Here is an 18,841-nt window from a genome sequence, read left to right as displayed (position 1 = left end):
AGTCACTTTAAAAAAAAAAATGAAACCACTAAGTTACTGTAAGAAATCAACCCTAATTAACAGACCTAACCCTCAAAACGTGTCACGTTCCTAAGACTGTTGATAGAAAATTTCTCCTCAAACCCATTTTTAAAAAGCTACAGTTTTTCAAACATATTCTCTGCTTACAAATAGTATGCTTGCACTAAATTTAATAAGAACTTGTAGCAGTATGTTAGTCTAATGACCTATTCTGCTCAGCCTCTACTAAATTAAAATTGAAATGAGTGACAGGTATCCTGGAAACCATGATGAGCAAATGCACCTTCTCTCATCTCTCAGTCAGACATGGCACAAATCAAATTATTTCACTGAGCTGTAGTTCCTGGCATATAAATACTTACTAGATGTTTGTCCAAAACTGCAGTATCTGGGGCCCAGATAAGTGAATGAGTTACCTGAGGTCACATAGCTAAGCAGTAGCAAAACCAAAGCTAAGTGCCCACCAGAGTTGTGTTTTTTTCTAAGTTTACTTATTTATTTTGAGAGAGATGGAGGCAGCGTGAGTGGGGGAGGGACAGAGAGAGAGGGAGACAGAGAATCCCAAGTAGGCCCCACACTGTCAGCACAGAGCCTGATATGGGGCTTGAACTCATGAAACTGTGAGATCATGACCTGAGCTGAAACCAAGAGTCAGATGCTAAACTGACTGAGCCACCCAGGCGCCCCGCACCCCCTTCCCACCCCCCCCCCCAGTATTCTTTTAATGTCATTGTAATGCTCCTTTCATCCCAGGAAAGGAAGTCTCTTAACCCTTCAGAGAGCCCTGGGCTCTGGAGTCAGGTTGCCTGGGTTCAAATCTCAGCTTTGCCATTTACTGACTGTGTGACTCGGAGAAAGTGAATTAGTCTCTCTGTTCCCATTTCCTTACCTGTAAAATAAGGAAATAATAATTGTCCCTTCTTCAAATGGTGGTTAAAGGATCAAGTAAGGTGCGTAGTGCTGGGCAACCAAAAATGTTAGCTTTTGAGTTTTTTCCTCTGTGAGTATTTAGAGAGCATGATTCGTGCACTCGTGTTCAGCCAGGAAGTATGATTCTGGCTGACACCATCTGCTGTAAAAACATGGTAGCTGAGATTCTGCTAAGAGCCCCAAGTGGAGAGCCACAGTTCAGCCTAATGGACAGGACATGGGCAGGCAGAAACTTTTCCTTGTCCTTGTCACACATAGAAAGTGACATATTTGTATAGCATACTGGGGTAAGCAGACCAGGCTGCTTGAGCAGCAGCCCATCCAAGGTCCAGCAGTTGGGCAACTCTATTGAGATATTTGTCAGTATCTCCCTGATGCTTTAGCTCTGACTAGGAATGTGAAATTGTCCCCACTTTGGCTAAAAGGGACACGGGAGCCAGGTTGCCCCCACCAGGCTCCTCTAGAAGGTGTTTAGAGAGGCTGTGTGCTGTGTGGGCTACCTAGAAGCTGTTCCTGCCTCCAGGAATCCTGCTGTGGAGTTAAGACAGGTTCCATGAACAGATAAAAGGGTTATTTGGTCCAGGCAGCACACAATAAGTGCAGTGAGCAATCTAGACACGATGCCAGAGGGCTTTGGATAGAGGATACTCATTGTGTTTTCCTAGGAGAGACTTCAAGCTGGCACAATATCTATGGGGGATTTCTTGGCCATCCAGACATTGGCATTTCATTAAAAGCAGAACATCTGTTGATTTCTTGGCTTTCCTGCCTGATTACTTTGTTGCTTGGAAGGTAGAAGAAACACTGGCAGTGTTACTGTTATTAATTGTGGACAGCAAGGAAGACTAACTAGGTTGGAAATGTATGAGTGGCAAGATCCTTGGGAAAAAAATGACTCTTACGTCTTGAAATTGTTCATGTGAAATGAGTAGAACTCAGGGTTTAATCCTTCACATCAAAGAGAAGATAGGCCAAAAAGGGAATATTTTTCATATGGACTATGTATCATAGATCATCTGAAAGAGAAAGGCTTTTAGGGGCCAAATTTTTAAATAGTAGTTGAAGGGACACCTGGGTGGCTCAGTGGGTTGAGGGTTTGACTTAGGCTCAGGTCATGATCTCACGGTCAGTGGGTTCGAGTCCCGCATCAGGCTCTGTGCTGACAGCTCGGAGCCTGGAGCCTGCTTTGGATTCTGTCTCTCCCTCTCTCTCTGTCCCACCCCCACTCATGCTCTGTCTCTGTCTTTCAAAAATGAATAAATGTTAAAAAAAAAATTAAATAAAAAAAACAGTATTTAAAGAGAAGGAAGGTAGAACATATAAAAACCAAAGGAGTATAGACCTTTTTTTTTTATATGTTTGTTTATTTTGAGAGAGAGAGGGAGAGAGAGAATCCCAAGCAGGCTCCACACTGACAGTGCACTGACTCAGGGCTCAATCCCATGAACTGTGAGATTGTGACCCTAGCAAAAGTTTGATGCTTAACCAAGTGAGCCACCCAGGAGCCCCTTAAAGGGCTTTTAAAGTTTTACAGATGCATGGTTTAGTTGTAGCAAAAAGATGAACGACTTAATGACAGCTAGTCGTCTTGTCTTAAGATTTTATTTTGAAGTAATCTATGATAGCCATTCTTGAGGATGTTGTATGGGCTTCATAGGACAGAATTTTCCTTTTCAACAAGGAAACCAGTCAATATGCTAACTCTCAAGGGTGAAAAGAACAAGGTGAAGGAAATTGAAGTACAAGATGAGAGAGTAGTCAGGAAATACTTTGCCGTTTTGCAATTAGTTCAGGCCTTCAGGCTGAGAAAAATGGCCATGAAGAATAATGAGAAAATTCATATGTCATTGCTGAATCAGCATCGCTGTGCTTTGAAAAACTATGGAGTCTTGGGGAAATGCCAGAATAGACAGGAAAATGTCATAGAGTTTCCTGAAAAATGAATTATGAAAACCGGACTGACAGGTTTGCTTGATGGTGATACAGAAAAAGAACGAATTCTTCTTGAAGCACTTAGGGAAGGGAGTCATGTTCACTTAGGAATGTAGCATGGATTCACTCCGCATAAGTGATGCTAATCTTTCAAGATTCTTAGTAAGCTAAGAAAAAGGACTATCTTGAACCTGGTTAAGTAGAATGTGTCAGAAACCAAACTTTAATGTTGAAACGCTAGATAATTTACACACTTCAGAAATAAGGGTGACTGCTGATATTCAGTATGATGCTGGAGGCCTTACCAATGCAATAAGCCAAGAAAACAAAATAGGCAATAAATGCCAGAAAGGAAGAAACAAAATTATCTTCTTAAAATACAAATGAATTACATTTAATAAGAGAGTTTAGCAAAGTAGCCAGAGGCAGAAATATCCCAAATATCCTAAAGTCAGTAATTGTGTGTATCTAGTAGAATAAAATTAAAGGAAATGTAATAATAAATGAAATCTCATTTTCAATTGTGACAAAACTGGAATATACCTAGGGATTCAACGTTTATTTATTTTTGGGACAGAGAGAGACAGAGCATGAACGGGGGAGGGGCAGAGAGAGAGGGAGACACAGAATCGGAAACAGGCTCCAGGCTCTGAGCCATCAGCCCAGAGCCCGACGCGGGGCTCGAACTCACGGACCGCGAGATCGTGACCAGGCTGAAGTCGGACGATTAACCGACTGCACCACCCAGGCGCCCCGGGATTCAATTAATAATATATGTTGCTTTCCTTCAGGGAAGAGTTCAAAATTCTGACTGAAGGACATTTTAAAAGATCTGAATAAATGGTGAAAAATATCATATTTCTTATGAATACCTTCTCTCAAATTAATCTGTAATATTTAATGCTCCAAATCAGAATTCCAGTGGGATTGTTTTGGTAGTAACTTGAGTCGTGAAGTAATCTGGAAGACTAAGTGCATAGTAATAGTCAAGAAAAAAGAAAAGAAGAAAAATGATGGGGGAAGGGGAACAGGATTTATCGCATCAGATCTTTAAAAACATATGTTAAAACAAAAGTCATTAAGACAATCTGGTGCTAGTTTAGCAATAGATAAATAGATTGGTAAGAATAGGAAAAATCCCAAAACAGACACAAATATGTGTATTTTCACCATAAGCATCTCTGCCACGAGCATTTTTGCTGCAAACATTTTCTCTGCATAACTACGTGGCTGTAAGGCAGTTTTGCCTTGAAAGATAAAATCGTGAAAAATAAAAGAGGGCCACATCCATTAAAAAAAAGGTACAATGAGACATGAAAAATGAGTAACAAAACTGGAAAGACTTTATTGCAAAATACAAAATATTTGAATACGTCAAAAATGTATACTGTAGATTCATGACAATACTGCAAAAACAAGTGATTTCATTTTGTAGGTTGGACCTCAGCGCTTGTCTTTAAAGTCTTCTGTTTATAGTATTACATATATGTATTTTTTTGGCTTGTTGATCTGTCTCATTTGGCATTACACTTTTACCTTTGTCACTAAAATTTCTTCCTTCATTAACCGGGTAACATCCAAGTGCTAGGATGCATTTTTACAGCTGGGCTTAGTGTTGTTTTCTAGAAGCCTTCTACAGTGTTGTTTGTTCTTGGCATATGGTCACATATCTGTTGCTAGCTGTTCCAAAGGTCTATGGGAAAAGTGGAAGAAATGCTAAGGCTGTAATGCATTTGTAACTGACCTTTGTTAACATTGTAACTGATGTATTATTTTCTAGAATAGTATAGTGGGCAGTCTGGCTTTGCACTCTCTTATTTCACACTTCCAGTAAGTTTTATCACCATATTTTCTATCAAGTTAATATACATAGTTATCATCCACTAATTTAAGACCACCACATCTATGCATCACCGTGTAGACCATTATGAGGGCTAGCTAAGATTTATATGATATAAAAATGGAAACTTTGCCAATGGAGAAATGAAACCAAACTGTCAGCCAGCTATTTTATATTTTACAGCAGAATTCTCTCACAGCCAATTAGAGATGCAGTGAAAATGTTTGGGGTGAGAAAATGCTTGGGGCAGAGATGTCTATGGCAAAGATGTTGACAGGAAGACTACCTAGAACCTGTGGTGGATGTTGTGTATCAGTCACGGGCAATCAGGAAAACTGAAGCCCCTCTAGGCATTTCTTACAGGGAATTGGTTCCACAAGGGATGAAGAATGAGGAAGCTAACTTGGACAGCAAGGCAACCCAGAAATTAGTAGCACTGGAACTAGAGCTGGAGGGACACAGGGACAAAGGGAGGTGGCAGTGTTCCAGAGCCCAGGAGCTGGGGCCACAGGGACCCCGCAGCTACTGCTGGAAACATCACCCGAGGCGGGAAGAGATGGGGAAGAAATGCCTTGACTTGTCTCCTTTTCCCAGTCTCTTTCACTCGTGCCTACCACTGGCCAAGCCTACCTAAAAGCCAGAGGGCAGGGAGCCTGAGAAGTGTATTTCCTTGGAAACAGAGCAGGTGGGTGAGGGCAGAGCAGAGTGGGGATCTGAGAGCACTCAGGAAAGTGACTGCCACATGCAGAAGATGGCTTTTCAAATTAGTGGGACAAGGATGAATTATGCCTTTGGTGATGTTGGGACAACTGGTTGTTCGTTTCAGAAAAAAAGTGAGAACTTTTCCTTACAATATGCACATAAACTCTTCCTCCCTATTGGCTCTTCCTAGGCTACCTCAGGTGGCCCTCCTCACCTAACACTTATCAAAGCACCTGTCATACTGCCTTGGACTTGTTACTCAGCAGTGAGCTCCTTGAGGGCAAGGACAACCCCCCCATGCCTACCACAGTGCTAGGCACAAGACTTAGCACTCAAATAGTTATTGAATGCATGGATACTTAATTTTTATCTAACCAGTATTCATTGAACGCCTGCTGTGTGCTTAGCACAGTGGAGGATATGAAGACATGTGACATGACAGTCTCTGTTCCTCCAGACCTTACTGTGTCGTTGGGAAGGCAAGATGTATACATAAGGTTGTCTCAGGCAGTGAGGTTCTAAGGAGGTCTTAGGATTTTCCCGATGAGTGCATTTGCTGCCTTAAATAGAAGCCAAGACAGATGGGAAGATGTAGCAGATGGGCAGCAAGCAGAGAGGCAGTAGTCCTGGATTGTGTCCCAGGCTCAGCTACTTACCCACGGCGTGACCCGGTCACCTCGTTCCCCCAGTGAACCCCGATGCCCCATATGCAAAATGAAGACGTTGGACCAGGACAGTGGTTCTCGGTCCTGGCTGCACATTCGGATTTAGAGATAGATGATGACGTAATTGGTCTGGGGTAGAGGCTAGACCCTGATATTTTTCAAAATCTTCCCTGGCGATTTTTAAAAATCAATTTTATAAAGATATAAATTAATAATCATACAATTCACCAGTTTAAATTGTACTGCTCAGTGGTTTTTAGCATTTTCGCTAAGTTGTACAACCATCACTACGATCTAATTTTAGACCATTTTCACCTCCCCTAAAGAGACCCTGTATCATTAGCAGTTACTCCCTGTTCCCCCACACACACAATCCTCCCCAGTCCTAGGTAACCACTAATCTACTTTCTGTCTCTATGGCTTTGTCTATTCTGAACACTTCGTGTAAATGGAATAATACGACACCTGGCCTTTTGTGTCTGGCTTCTTTCACTCAGCATAATGTTTTCAGGGTTCTGTTATGTCATAGCATGGATCAATATTTCATTCCATTTTATGGCCAAATAATATTTCATTGTGTGACTATACTACATTTTATTTATCCATTCGTCAGTTGATGGACATTTGGGTTGTTTCTGCCTTTTGGCCGTCATGGTTAATGCTGCTACAAGTATCCATGGACAGGTTTTTGCATGGATATGTGTTCATTCCTCTTGGGTATATACCTGGGAGTGGAATTGCTGGGTCATATGGTCACTGTATGTTTAACTTCCTTGAGAACTGCCAGGTGTTTTCCGAAAGCAGCTGGACCATTTTGTATTCCCACCAGCGGCGTATGGGGGTTCCCCTGGTGATTTTAATATTCACATCTAGGGTTTAAAACCACCAAACAAAGGGTCTCCATTTCTATAATTCTGTGGTTTCTTATCTAGGATTAGATGCCCAGGGCTGCCTCCAGGAGCCCATGTCACCCAGAACTTGGCTGTGGTGCGGTTGGCTTCTGAGAGCACCTGATCATTCTGGCCTCTTTGAGAGAAAGCCTTGTGGGTTCTGTTTTCCAGCTCAAGACCTTCCCCAATTTCTGCCCTGCCCTCCTCACAGTTCTGGCGTGGATTCTGGAGGATTATTGTGAATAATACCATTATTATACTAATTATAATATTTAGTATGTAATGGTATAGTAATACTAATATACTAATTATTATAATGCTTTAATTATAACTAAATATAACTATAGTATTTTAATTGTAACATTTCAAATAATTACCCCATTATCCAGTATGCGACACGTTTTGATTGAGCGTGCTGGGATCCCAGGGCCAAGGAGGGAAGAGGCTCTTGTGGGATCAGGCAGGGCTGTAAGAGCATCCCACCCTCCTGGGCCTGCAGAGCTATGGGCACCCCTAATAGAGTCAAGAAAGTCCTGTATGACACCCCCCCCCCCCCCCGCAATAGAGCATTGGCTTCTCTGGAGTTGGAAGTAGAATGAGAATGGGGGCTTCCTCTGAAAGAAAGGAAGAGAAGAAATTAGATCTGATTCGACTTCTCACTCACCTTTACTAACAGGGCACGTTGCTCACCTCCCCTAAGCCCCAGTGTAACACAAGGCATCAGCAGCTTCCTTGCGGGATAACTCCAAAAGTTAAATGCTGAAGTACCTAGGACAGTGCTGGACACACAGGCAGCCCTGTTCTTCCACACCAGATTTCTTCTCAACTCTCAGCTCGTGGAAACAGAGACTGAAGCCTATATACTCCTCCTCCATCACCCTCTCAAAACCAGGACTTGAGACCTTCTTTCCAGAACGCCAGAAGCCTCATGAGTTTCACTCTCTGTTGACAATGAGCACAGAGCTGGTCTCATTTCCTGAACTTTAACCAGTGGGACCCACGGTTCTGGGGCTGCTGAGTCTTGCTGGACCCTCTGGGTGGGCCTGACCTTCTCTGAGGTCCCTGTGAACAGGGCAGAGGCAAAACTCTAGTGGACGCCATTTACATCGTAGTCAATGTGTAGGGCACCCCCTAGAGTTCTGCAGGGAACAATCCATGAGACCATGGGCAGCGGTTTCCTTAACAGATGCACGAGTCTATAAAACTCCGTGAATTAGCATCTCCAGGATGGTGGTCCCTCATGTGTATGAGCTGAGAGAGCTCCCAGGTCATTCTGGTCCTGCTTAGAAACCTTTGCTCTTCTGGAGACCCTTGCCCTGACAAGATTCGGGCAGCTTCTCTGACCCTCATCTATTTCTCTTCCCATTTGTCTTGCTCAGTCTTCTCCGTAAGTAGCTGTGAAAGGAAAATCACACATGCATATTTTATTTGACATGTTATTAAATGCAATTTATCATTCCCTGCATATATATTTATTTTCTTGTTTAACTTTTCACTGTGGGTTTCCTTGAAATAAAAAATCACACACTTTTACCTTGGAAAGACAAGTACATGATACCAATGCTCTATTCTAAGTCCATGGCAGACATCACTAATCAATCACAGCACTCTTTCCTCCTGAGCTGGGCACAACCTCAGACTCCTTCTTGATCTTGCATTCCAAGCAGAGGGTGAGAATCACTTAGAGCTGGCACAGGAGATGGTGTCTATTTGCCATTCCTCAGAAGGTCTTACTCAAAGCTTTCCAACTCCACCTCCAGCCCTGAATGTACAACAGATCTCTGCTATAGGACATCTTTCCCCTTGGGTGTTCATTCTCCTATTCAGGGTAATCCAAGATGAGCCCTAAATTGGGAAGCCCTCCATCCTCCTAGGCTAAAGGGAGTTTTTTGTGTTCTGAGCTCCCAGTCTCTGTGCCTCCTTAGGACAGACATTATTTTCAACATACGTGAGAGACAGGAAAATAATGCCAACAGGCTTTGGAGTCCACACAGCTGTTGTCAAATCCCAGACCCACAGCTTCATTAATCCTCCTTCCTTTCTTCCTTCCTTTCTTCCCTCCCTTCCTCCCTTCTCTCCTTTCATCAAAAAAGTATGGAACACCTACTGTGTACCAGGCAAAGGTCTCTACATCTATGAAATGGATATTTTATGTAAAATAGCTAGCACAGCACCTAGGACACAGCAAGTACTACACAGATAGCTGGAAGAAAGGATGATTTTCAGACCTGGAAATGCAGCCAGAATCACCTGACCCACCTCGTGTCACAGAGGAGAAAACAAGCCCAGGGCAACTGTCCAGGGTTCCTGCACAAGGTTAGGGCAGAACTAAGACTAGAACCTAGGCATTTCTACTTTTTGTTGCCCCCATTACTGGCTGTGCAGAGAAGCTGGATACCCTTGGTTATGGTTCACGTTGGAGAAATGAGGCTGGGCTGTGACCCCCAGAAGCCAGTCACACCTTTTTCATGTCCTTACACACGCATGCACCATGTAAGACTGTCCTGAGCAAAGTCTCCAGGAGGCAGCCAGTGTGGACAAGAACAGCACCCTGGCTCCAGCTCTGTAGGCAGTGGGCTGAAGGAGAGAGTAGATGCAGGGAGAACAGTTAGAAATCTGTTTCAAGGGGCACCTGGGTGGCTCAGTCGGTTGAGTGTCCAACTTCGGCTCAGGTCATGATCTCACAGCTTGTGAGTTGGAGCCCCGCGTCGGGCTCTGTGCTGACGGCTCGGAGCCTGGAGCCTGCTTCAGATTCTGTATCTCCCTCTCTCTCTGCCCCTAACCCACTTGCATTCTGTCTCCGTCTCTCTCAAAAATAAATAAACATTAAAAAAAAAAAAAAAAAAAGAAATCTGTTCCGGGAGTCTCAATGGGAGATGACATAGGCTTCCCTATCAATAGGGCAATTTTGGTAAAAATGGAGAGAGCAGTTAGAATGAAAGATGTCATGGCATTGCCCCAGCAGGTGTTTCTGCACGGTGGGGTGATCAAGAGGAAGAGGAAGTGACTCCAAGACTTCTGTTTGTGTCATGATCTTGTCATGGGATGGCTACAAAATTATGTGTTGCTATTGCTTTTTATTTCCTCCTTCTATTTAAGGAATGCCTTTTTTTTTTTTAACAGAAGCTATATAACTTCAAATTAAGAATTTGTTAAGGTTTGAGATCTCTGATATACACAAATTTCCACTTTCTGCTTTTTCTTTGAACGCACTGTTGCCATTGTGTCCTGTTTTACAGTAACCATGTGGGTCTGTTTGCTGAACCTATTTCTCTTGGCTTTTAATGGCCAGAGAACATCTTTTAAAGTACACACGGGAACATCAAGCCACTTTACTCTTCTAAATCCTGACTCTGACACCTTCCACAGCTACCCGCTCCCTTCCCCAGGGCTCAGCAGCGCGGACCGGCTGCCTTTTGGCATCGAGGAGAACGGGGGCACGCCTTTCACTACCAAAGCTTCAGGAAGGCACCACCACCACCACCACCAGCACCAGCACCACCCAAACTATGGCCTCTCGCTGACTCTGGAGAACAAGGAGGGGCCTCTGAGATCCCCAAACTCCAGCAGTAAATCCCTTACAAGTAAGTGAGTAGGAGTGCAGAGGGCAGGGTGAGGGGAGGGATGCTGCAGGGCACGGGCGGCTTTCCTGGATCCTCAAGACAGGCCCTTTCAGCGCAGCATGAAAAGGCAGTAACATCAGTTCTGGGTCGCCGGGTCTGGGCAAGAGCAGGCAAGAGCCTTGTGCATTTAAGCAGGAGCAGCTGAAGGATTACGGGTTACCAGTAAACTCTGATTTAATCCAATGTGGCGGTGCTCTCTCCACCTCCTTCCTTAGCTGTTTCTATTTCCACAGGCTCAAGTAATAGAAAGAGGACAGAAGCCAGGTGGCTAGAATCTGTACTTTCCTAATTACAGGAAAACCCCTTCTGTCCCATTTCTGACTTCACCTTCTGAGAGCAAAGTGATGTCAGGGAGGCCCAGTGTTTTGGGTCCCAGTGAGAGAAGTTGGGAGATGGAGAGTAAGCAGTTCACAGCATTTTTAGCAATAGGCTAGGGTGATTTTGTATCTGTTACAACTAATAACTGTGGGCTTGGATTTTATACGTCTGTTATTTTGGTTTTCTAGAAAATCCCTTGTATTATCCTTTACCAAAGAACTGTTCTGCAACAGACTGAGGGGGGAAGAGCTGGTTCTTTATCACACACGATGGGCAAAAGCACTGAGGTAGAGACAAGAGGCTTCAATTCTGGTTTTCACTATTGAGCCAAGTTGCCTCTTGGACCCTCAGTTTTCTCACCTATGAAATGGGATAGAGGATGTCTAGTTTATGACCAAGGAATCTACCAGCTCTGACATTTCATGAGTCTGTGAGCTGGTGAAACGGATGAGCTAAGGGGCCTTCACCTGTAGACCACAGGGGATAATTCTAGGTTGGCTGAGCCGGAAATGGAAGTTCATCATTCACTTGGGGTTGAGGAATCAGAACTTGATCACTCATCCACTCCTCACTATCCACATTGTGGATATCCTCACACTGTGATATCCACATTGTGTGATATCCTCATCACTATCCACATTGCCTTTCTAGGCCATGCCTCATCTTTTTGTAGCCAGATGACCGTAACAGCCCCCCTAAGGGGTACCTCCTCCAATGCAACCTCCATCTTGTAGCTGCCAACCTGAGAGCTCTCATCACAGACAGCTCTGACCAAAGACCTTTCAATGGCGTGTCACTGTGCTGAGACAAAGGCCATGTGGCCACACACAGACCTTCCCAGCCCAGCCCCTGCCAAGGACCCCAGCCTTCCCCGACTCCTCACTACACCCCAGCCACACAAAACTCCTCTCCTCTCACCAAATACTGTGCTGTGCTCCCAGCTCTGTCCTTTTGCACCTGCTACTCCTGTGCCTGGAATGCTTTTCTCCACCTTAGTGACCTCCTACACATTTCTTCCGGAACAAGCTCAGTGTTGTCAGTGGAACCTTCTTTAACACGCCTTTCTGATTCCTAGCTTTGGAGTGCCTTCCCTTCTGCCCCTGTAGCAATTAGATAACTTTATCACTCTTATGTGGATTATCTGCACATGTCTCTGTCTTCCTCACTAAACTAGAAATGTGCCTCATTTATCTTTTTATTCCAGCTGCCCAGATCCCAATTGCAAATAATACTTGGTACAAGTTTTCGTATGTAATGAATGTTTAATAATTAATGTATATTTCACTGTATTAATGGATAAATAGTAGCCAGTAGAAGGAGCGGTGGCAAACTAGTCCAAAATAGTACAGAAATCAAAATCCATGAATTTGGTTTTAGAAACGTAACATGATTTTCAAGGAACATTCATATGCCTGTGAGCCTCAACGCTCATCTTTCTAATTTGCATAGTGTTTTTCCATTAATAAAGCATTTGTACACAAATGACCTCACTTAATATTCACAGCAACTCTGCAGGGTAATTTTATTTTCATTTTAAAATGGCCCAGAGGCTCAGAGAGGTAAAGTGACTTGCCCAAGGCCACCCAGCTCATATTGACAGAGTTAGGCCTTGAACCTTTGATTTTAGGTGTTCTCAGAGCCCATCAGCTGGTCATATTCAAGGGATTTAAGCTGCTGGGGGAGAAGGCAGATAGAAAGAGTACTGGGGATCAGGCTCTGGTGAGCATCTTTTATCACACATATCTCTATCACATATATATTTCAACCTCTCTTTATTCATTCCCCTGGCCACTTGTAGAACTGAGTCCAGGAGGACCTGCCCTGTTCAGCGAAGCTGCTGCCCATCTAAAGAAGCTGGAATTGGAAACTGTGAAGGCGGCGGGACCCTGGCCTGCTCTGCACATCAACATAAATAAGGTGCAAAGGACCAGGGGTGGGTGATGACCATGGAACTGGGGCTCACGTCAAACATCTGATTATTACCCTGGCCCACCTCCTAGTTTATGCGCCTTTGTCTTGGAGGGATTTCTATCTAATATTTCCTGACATTTCTGTTCAGTCTCTTTGGGTGAATTACAGCACGAGGAATTGTGCTCAGTGCTGAGGCTAATGGGCTGGACGGATCTGTTAGTGATCTCTCCCTCCTTCTAGAACTAAAGCCCAATGAGGAGGCACCCACATTTACCACCTTCCATTTTTACCTCTCTATATTGCTCTGCTCAGGCTGCTATAACAAATTGCCATAGATAGGGTGGCTTAAACAACAGATATTTCTCATTCTTCTGGAGGCTGGTAGGGCAAAGATCAAGGTGTCAGTCAGTTTGATTCACTAGGAAGGACTCTCTTCCTGACTCGCAAATGGTTGCCTTGTAACTGTATCCTTACCTGCAAAGAGAGCTCACTCTTTCTTTCCTCCTCTTTTTTTTTTTTTTTTAAATTTTTAATTTTAGAGAGAGAATGTGTGTAAGCAGGGGAGAGGGGCAGAAGGAGAGAGAGAATCTTAAGCAGACTCCATGCTTAGGACTGAGCCCAACACAGGGCTCGATCCCACAACCCTGGGATAATGACCTGAACTGAAATCAAGAGTTGGACACTCAACCAACTGAGCCACCCAGGCGACTTTTTTTCTTTTCTTTTCTTTTCTTTTCTTTTCTTTTCTTTTCTTTTCTTTTCTCTTTTCTTTTCTTTTCCTTTCTTTTAATATTTTATTTTTACGTAATCTCTAGACCCAACGTGGGGCCCCAACCCACAACCATGAGATCAAGAGTTGCACGCTCTACTGACTGAGCCAGCCAGGTGCCCCTCTCTCTTCTGCTTCTTATAAAGCCACTAATCCTATCATGAGGGCCCCATCTCATGACCTCCTCTAAATCTGTTTACTTCCCAAAGGCCCCATCTCCAAATCCCATCATATTGTGGGGTAGGGCTTCAACCTATGAATGGTGGGGGGGGGGGGTGTCACAGTTCACTCCATAGCACTCTCTATCTCTTACTCTGACAGTGCCTGGCACGTAGTGGATGCTCAGTAACTGTTTGCTGATGGAAAGAAGGGAGGGATTTAAGGAAGGAGGAAGAGAGGAACAGGGTGAAAGCAAAACTCTCTTTTGGCGAGACCTACTCTTTTTTTTTTAATGTTTAATTTTTTTTTTTTTAATTTTAAGAGAGACAGAGAGGGTGAGAGAGAGCAGAGGAGGGGTAGAGAGAGGGAGAGAGAAATCCCAAGCAGGCTCCATGCTGTCAGCACGGAGCCCAACATGGGGCTCGATCCCATGAACTGTGAGATCATGACTTGAGCCGAAATCAAGAGTCTGATGCTTAACTAATTGAGCCACCAGGCGCCCTTGGCTAGGCCTGTTCATATATCCAAATGAACAGCCTTATGAAAGCCAAATTTTATCTTAAAATGGTGAAAGCTCACCATTAAGTAATGATGTTAGCTGTATGTTATTGTAGCTGTTCTTTACCAAGTTGAGGAAGTTCCCTTCCTTTCTTTTTTAAAATGTATTTATCTTAAAATAGAGAGAGAGAGAGAGAGTGAGAGAGCGAGAGAGCACACACAAGTGGAGAGGGGCAGAGAGAAAGAGAAAGAGAGAGAGAATCCCAAGCAGTCTCCACACTGTCAGCGCAGAGCCCAGTGTGGGGCTTGAGCCCATGAACCATGAGATCATGACCTGAGCTGAAATCAGGAGTCTGAAGCTTAACCAACTGAGCCACCCAGGTGCCCCAGCTCTGCCCCTTTATTAGAGGGAATAAGAAGAATTTGGAAGATCTGGCCTGGGAAGCTCTCCCTCCTTACCTGCTCTGGTGAGCATGGGAAGGTTACACCTCCTTCAAGGGCTCTTCCTCCACCACAGCCAACCCTCTAGCCTGTACTAGACTTCCAAGATTTCTTAGAAGACGTCTTGCTCATTTCCCTACATGCCTACTTCCCCCAAATGGCAGCCTAAAGTCCCTTTGACAACACCAAGGGCCCCCTCACCCACTTTTTCTTCTATACCACCCTCCCTGATGGCCAGCTGGAAAGAATCCCTCCTTCAGGGTGGCACTTACATTCACTCAGTCAACGAATCCTTACTGAGCAGCCTCTACTATACTCAATAATATCAGGCGCTAATATATCATGTGGCCCCCGGATTGGTCTTCTTTCTCTTAGTCTCTTCATTTTCAAACTTTTTTTCCTGCAGTCCACACAATAAATGGTTTTAACAGAGGCTTACCTAGAGTTTGACAGAACCCAAAAATATTTTGCAAGGAAATACAGCAGATAGCAGCAGACCGCTCCCAAGCCCTACGTAATTTGTGGTTGCCATGAGTATTGGTGGGCCATCAACAATAGTGGCTTGCTCTGGGTTAAAGTGTAGCTGAGACAACTGTGAGTTACTGCGCATTTCCCTGGAGCCCCTTTTTTCCTTTTCTCTTTTTATTTTTTGCTACTATGAGCAATGCTGCTCTAAGCATTTGTGTCAAGTTTTTTTTTTAATGTTTATTTTTGAGAGAGAGAGACAGAGAGTGTGTGGGGGAAGGGCAGAGAGTGAGGGAGACACAGAACCCAAAACAGGCTCCAGGCTCTGAACTGTAGGCACCAAGCCCGACACGGGGCTCGAACTCAACAGACTGTGAGATAATGACCTGAGCCGAAGTTGGACGCTTAACCAACTGAGCCACCCAGGTGCCCCTGGAGCCCCCTTTTTCTACTTCCACTTGAGGAAATACATTAGTAAGCAAGTGGGATAAAGTGATGTCAGATAACCTTGAGTTTGTCTTTTTTTTTTTTTTTCGTTTATTTATTTTTTGGGACAGAGAGAGACAGAGCATGAACGGGGGAGGGGCAGAGAGAGAGGGAGACACAGAATCGGAAACAGGCTCCAGGCTCTGAGCCATCAGCCCAGAGCCCGACGCGGGGCTCGAACTCACGGACCGCGAGATCGTGACCTGGCTGAAGTCGGACGCTTAACCGACTGCGCCACCCAGGCGCCCCGAGTTTGTCTTAACATATAGGCAAAGTATGTTACTTCACACTGTGACTCTTTATTATTAATCAAACATTCCATGCAACAGACCTCACAACTCTCCCTGATACCACAATTGGTGACCAGTGGCTTCAGTGGCTTTCAAGGATTGAGAATCCTCTGATTTTTCTAAGATTTGGATAAGTTCCTGTTCTTGATTTAGTGTTGAGAAGACATTTTCATCGCCCAGTTCCAAAGTGGTACCCAAAATTATCACAGGAATTTAGATCTCACCAGATTTCAGATGTGTAAACAATTTTATAAACAATTATAAAATGCATCTGATCATTTCTTTATCCCCAAACGACTTCTCCAAACAGATGGACTGTTTCCAACTATAATCATATCAAAGCCCAATTGTCATTTATTTGTATGTTTTAAAATCTGTATTTCAATATTGAATGGTAAAGCATCTTTTCACAATTCAAACTGAATGCAAAACACGACACGTGGTCATGCAGAAGAGAGAAAGCACAACATTCTTGGAACCATCCTTCAGGCTGGAATTATGGACTCATAGCCCAGATGTTTATCTCATAGAGATATCTTTGATGCAAACGTATTCGTAGAATGATAGTCAACTTTTCCAAAATTTATATTGGTTTTCACCTGGGTCAATTTGTAGAGCTGGCCAGTAGCTCCTGCTTTGCCAGATAGAACAGTAATGAGCCAGCTTGGGTTTTACATCCAAAAAAGGAGTTTAATATGACTAAATTCAAAGGGAAAATCAATGCTGAATTCCCATTCTTTTTTATTTTAGCAGCATTCATTGTTTTAAAATACATCTTCGGTCATTACTGCCAGTATAACTCTACCCCCTTAAGCAATTGTCAAAAACCTCAAGTGGGCTTTAGAACCAATTTAATTCTTGTATTCCAGCATCTCATTCCCAAAAATTACATCTAATTAAAAAGTTAACTCTTCACACACCAGTGAAAACACATGTGCTGGTGTTAAACCATTATCTTCATGTGGCAGGATTTATAAGCACAAGATAAGTTATCCTAGAGCAATCCTGTCAAGCTCATCTTTCAGAATAAATAAGTTACTTATTTGCCTTTTGGGGAATGCTAAGTCTTTGGGGATAATGACTCCACTCAAAAGAGTCTGTTCTCTTCATACCCAACTTGATGGCTTAGGATTATTAGTGTCCTCATATCTGATGCTCTTGTGTGGTTGTATTTTCTAGCCAAAGAATCTAACGTGAAAGTGCCATTCAAATCTATTTTTTTTTTCTCATTTTCTCATCACAATAATCTTATGAAGAAAGAAACTGAGACCCAGGGAGGTTAAGGGGATCCAGTGTTGCCGAGTGGTCAAGAACCGTAGCTTTGCAGTCACCTGATCCTGAGTGTGTATCGTGGCTCTTTTGCATCCTTTCTGTGTGACTTGGGCAAGTGACTTACCATCTCCCTGCTTTGTTTTTCTCATCTATAAAATGAGGATAATGATCCTGTCTACCTTCAAATGGGATGGTCAAGTGAGAGGACCCAATGAAATGTGCTTAGTGAGTGCCTGGCCTACAATAAGCTCTCAGTAAACATGAGCTACTGGCATTATTTTTCTTTTTATCATCATGATCATAATCGTGATCATTATCAGCATCATCTTCTTTCTATGGTGCCAGAAAGGGAAAGAGCAGAGATTAAAATCCAGGTCTTCTGTCTCTGCTTATCTTGCTGTTACGTGAAATTGCTTCATTCTACGTGTTCTACCAAATGCTCCTCTATGCGTTTGAAGAGCTCTCTTTTCTTTATTAAATGATGTCAACCAGCCAGTTGCCCTATACTTCCTCTGGGGCTTTCATAACACTCCTGCTATGTGTACCAAGGTGCTCAATCAGACTTTCAAATTAGTTAATGAGATTACTTTTGGAACTTGCAGAACTTGAGGCCTTTGCAACATTTTGTTCTTGCTAACATGCCACATGAAGTCCTGATATCACTTAATTGACTTTCAGCAATCATATGGTCTTATAGCTTTCTTAGTAAGCACATCTCTTTTAATAATAACTCTATATCATTATAATCTTCTTTAGTAGGTATTTATTGAACACCTGCCGTGTGCCAAGCACCATGTTAGCACTGGAATATGCAATGACCGCAATAGGCATGGTTAACATTAAGACATTAGTTCCAGGGGCGCCTGGGTGGCGCAGTCGGTTAAGCGTCCGACTTCAGCCAGGTCACGATCTCGCGGTCCGTGAGTTCGAGCCCCGCATCAGGCTCTGGGCTGATGGCTCAGAGCCTGGAGCCTGCTTCTGATTCTGTGTCTCCCTCTCTCTCTCTCTGCCCCTCCCCCGTTCATGCTCTGTCTCTCTCTGTCCCAGGAATAAATAAACGTTGAAAAAAAAAAAAAAAAAAACATTTAAAAAAAAAAAAAAAAAGACATTAGTTCCAGTGTGATGTGTGTACCATCAAAGATGATTTCAGGTTGTACACCTAAATGAGTATTTTTTTAATAGGTATGTAATTATCATAATGTCTATTATAATAAACATAATAGTCACCAAGCCTGTGATTTCAAAGATATTATTGTTTAGGACACACTTAAAATAGGTAGTGCCGGGGTAATCCACCGTAATTGGATCATATAAACTATAGGTACCTGTTGGGGCGCCTGGCTGGCTCAGTTAGTAGAGCATGTGACTCTTGGGCTTGGGGTTGTGGGTTCGAGCCCCACATTGGGTGTAAAGATTACTTAAAAATAAAATATTTAAGGGGTGCCTGGGGGGCTCAGTCACTTGAGCTCCCGACTCTTAATTTCGGCTCAGGTCACGTTTCCAGGGTTGTGGGATGGAGGTCCATGTCGGGCTGTGCGCCGAGCGTGGAGCTTCTGTAAGATTCTCTTGCTCTCTCTCCCTCTGCCCCTCTCCCCCGCTTGTCCTCTCTCTCTTTCTCTCTAAAAAACT

At 43.6% G+C, this 18,841-nt stretch overlaps 1 protein-coding gene across 12 annotated transcripts in view; it reads left to right on the top strand.

The window, feature by feature from the left end:
* The window catches only part of EPB41L4B (erythrocyte membrane protein band 4.1 like 4B), a 130,192-nt gene that overhangs the window by 86,428 nt on the left and 24,923 nt on the right, over positions 1 to 18,841 (top strand). For all 12 annotated transcript variants that reach the window (XM_045469963.1, XM_045469961.1, XM_045469959.1 and 9 more), the window contains exons 16-17: positions 10,350 to 10,564; positions 12,720 to 12,838. In XM_045469963.1, the coding sequence (XP_045325919.1) occupies positions 10,350 to 10,564; positions 12,720 to 12,838 (334 nt within the window). The remainder of the gene's footprint in view (positions 1 to 10,349; positions 10,565 to 12,719; positions 12,839 to 18,841) is intronic.

Source organism: Leopardus geoffroyi, chromosome D4 (genome assembly GCF_018350155.1).
Source record: "Leopardus geoffroyi isolate Oge1 chromosome D4, O.geoffroyi_Oge1_pat1.0, whole genome shotgun sequence".
Taxonomy (NCBI): Eukaryota; Metazoa; Chordata; class Mammalia; order Carnivora; family Felidae; genus Leopardus; species Leopardus geoffroyi.
Note: the sequence above shows the minus strand (reverse complement) of the source record. Positions and strands in the feature narration are given on the sequence as shown.